Raw genomic sequence first — 3,030 nt, forward strand, 5'->3', positions numbered from 1 at the left:
GGCCGGCCCCGCGCAGCCCGCCGGCACTCCAGCCCTGGGCTCGGCCCAGCCCGACCCTCTTCCTGTCGGACCCCTGTCTTGCGCGCTTTACCTCCGGACGCCCCCCCGGCCGTCTCTGCCCGCTCCTTCCCCTGCAAAACTGTCAGAAGTTCTCGTGAACTAGGCCCGTCTCTTCCCTCCGTCCCCTCCCCAACCCGCATCCTTCTCGCTGGGCTGGGGACCGGCTTTTCGGGCGGTCCACCTCGGCGGGGAGGGAGCCGGAATCTGCGCCGACCCGCTGCGCCGAGCTCCACGTGTCAGTCCCGGACACGTCAGAGCCGGGACCCCGCGTCCAGCCTCCACCCAGCGGGCCCGCCCGCCGATCCTCGCCACGTGTCACCCCCCGGACTCACCCCTGGAGCCCCCTCGGCAGGTTGGGAGAGATTCTTCTCACCCTGGGCGAGTGGGGGGCACGTTGCCCCCTTCCCGAGGAGCCCAGGTCGCTGACTGTCACTCCCGCCCTCAGTAAGAGCTACGGGAATGTGCTGGTGTTGGACGGCGTTATCCAGTGCACGGAGAGGGACGAGTTCTCCTACCAGGAGATGATCGCCAACCTGCCCCTCTGCAGCCACCCCAACCCACGCAAGGTACCCCATCCCAGCTAGATCCAGCCCTGGGCCGAGGGATAGCCCCCACAGAACAGTGCTGGGGGCCCCAGGAGTGCCCAGTGCTCAGCCCTGCCCAAAGGGTTGTCAGAGAAGTGATAGCGAGGAAGAGGGGCCTAGAGGGGAGGAGCTGCCCATTTCACAAGGGGTGGGGGCTAACACCGGGGCTGAGACCTGAAGCTTGAGATGGAGCAGCCTTGGCAGGAGTTCCCAGGCAAAGGGGACAAAGTGGAAGATGAAGTGATTAGGTCTGTGACACAGGGAAGCTGAGAAATTGTTCCAGGGAGCTGTGTCTGCTCAGTGCGGTTTAGGGGGTAGAGAGGCCGGCCACTAACTCCCGCTGGGGCCTATTTGGTGGGGCTCCTGCCCGGCTCCTGGCTGACTCTTCCTCCCCTTGGCAGGTGCTGATCATTGGGGGCGGGGACGGAGGCGTCCTGCGGGAGGTGGTCAAGCATTCCTCTGTGGAGGCCGTGGTCCAGTGTGAGATTGATGAGGTGAGCGCACAGCTGGGTGGGTCTGGGTTCAAGTCCCAGTTTGCCCTGAATTGGCTGTTTACCACCGGGCAAGTTGCTTAACCTTTCCAGGCCTGTTTCTTGGTCTCAAGAGCACGTTGGAGGCTTCAGTAGGAAAAGCAGACAGGAAAGCACTTGGTGCACAGAAGGTGTGCGGCTGATGTTATTTCTTAGTAACACTGAGAGCTGATGCTTCGCAGAAGTCCCGAGGACTCCTTTTGTCCTTTACAGCAGCTGGGGGCTTTCATGAGCATTTAGGTGCCAGGTTCACTGGTACATCAGCAGGTCTAGTCCTGCCTCCTTGGAGTTGACATTCAACTTAGGAGTCAAAGGGTTATCTGATAAAGGTGTGCGTAGTGAGGCATACAGGCCAGGTGGAATTCCGGCCCTCTGAAATAAATTCCTTACTCTGAAATAGTAAGGAAACCACTCTCCTGGGGCACTTGGGTTTGGGGAGGGGGAGCAGGGGTGGCGGAAGTGTGGTCCAAGCTGCTGGTGGGAGTCAGCCCTCTGAGAAGGGGAGGTACCAAGATGCTCCCTGCTGTACAGATGTGCAAACTGAGGTTCCACAAATGAATGGCTTGTCTAAGGTGAATCAGGCTCTGAGAAGGGGTCCCACTCAACTCTGGCTCCAGGGTCCACAACCCCTGTGGCCCAACCTGTTACCTCCTGTCCCCTCCCCAGGATGTCATTCAAGTCTCCAAGAAGTTCCTGCCCAGCATGGCCGTTGGCTACTCCAGCTCAAAGCTGACCCTACACGTGGGTGATGGTTTTGAGTTCATGAAACAGAACCAGGACGCCTTTGACGTCATCATCACTGACTCCTCAGATCCCATGGGTAAGCGGGTTTGGCCTGGGGCCTCTGGCAGCCACCAGAGGGGAGGCCAGCATCTCCATCTGTGTCCCAAGCCCGAGTTGCAGAATAGAGGATGGAGGGGCCCTCCAGAACTAGTGCGGCTCTTTTCCCTTCTGAGGTGTCACCTACCCCCTCAAACATGGCTCAGCAGAGTAGGGCCACTAGGCTACTGCCCAGAGTTGGTTTAGAGCCTGGAGGAGAGTGGGGCCTTGGTCCACTGAGGCCCCAGTTTCCTTCTCAGCCTCCTCTCTGCCCCCAACAGGCCAGCATCAGGATATGTGCAAGGATCTCATCTTTTTTCTTTTCTTTTTTAACACTTATTTTTATTTGGCTGCACTGGGTCTTAGTTGTAGCACGTGGGATCTAGTTCCCCCACTGGGGATCAAACCTGAGCCCCCTGCATTAGGAATGCAGTCTTAGTCACTGGACTACCAGGGAAGTTCCATGTGATACAATCTTAAACCAAGGCCCAGGCTGGAGACTGCCCTGATGCAGTGCCAACAAGAATCCCCCAGGAATGGGGTTAAAACGTGTAGCCCCTTCACACTGGGGCACTAGATCCCTGCACCCTTCCAAAGCACCCTCTACTTGGTTGGTTTCTGAGTTCCACAGGCCTGGCTTTCAACTTCCAGCTCTGCCCCCTGGTGGCTGTGTGGATGTGTATCTTGGGGTGAGAGTGGCCCTCATGCCCCCAGAGGCAGGCTCAGGCGGTGTCCCTTGGCGCTTGTCCCCCCCCACCCTCGCCCCCCGCCTCTGCAGGTCCTGCTGAGAGCCTCTTCAAGGAGTCCTACTACCAGCTCATGAAGACTGCCCTCAAGGAGGACGGCATTCTCTGCTGCCAGGGTGAGGGGGCTAGGGTGGACTGGGTGCTGCTGGGTGAGCCGGGCTCCCGCCGGGAGGGGTCCGGCTGGGGCTGGACCAGGCACTGCGCCCAGCCAGTGCTGACATCATCTGACCACCCGCCCCCGACCCCCCCACCATAGGTGAGTGCCAGTGGCTGCACCTGGACCTCATCAAG

At 59.7% G+C, this 3,030-nt stretch overlaps 1 protein-coding gene across 1 annotated transcript in view; it reads left to right on the top strand.

Annotated features, from left to right (window-relative positions):
- SRM (spermidine synthase) overlaps window positions 1-3,030 on the top strand; it is a gene marked incomplete at its 3' end in the record, with an annotated part of 21,631 nt that extends 18,601 nt beyond the window's left edge. The window contains exons 3-8 of the mRNA XM_010850185.1: window positions 164-412; window positions 506-626; window positions 1,046-1,138; window positions 1,841-1,994; window positions 2,772-2,855; window positions 2,996-3,030. Coding sequence (XP_010848487.1) covers window positions 164-412; window positions 506-626; window positions 1,046-1,138; window positions 1,841-1,994; window positions 2,772-2,855; window positions 2,996-3,030 — 736 coding nt within the window. The remainder of the gene's footprint in view (window positions 1-163; window positions 413-505; window positions 627-1,045; window positions 1,139-1,840; window positions 1,995-2,771; window positions 2,856-2,995) is intronic.

This window comes from Bison bison, unplaced genomic scaffold (genome assembly GCF_000754665.1).
Source record: "Bison bison bison isolate TAMUID 2011002044 unplaced genomic scaffold, Bison_UMD1.0 scf7180017864289, whole genome shotgun sequence".
Taxonomy (NCBI): Eukaryota; Metazoa; Chordata; class Mammalia; order Artiodactyla; family Bovidae; genus Bison; species Bison bison.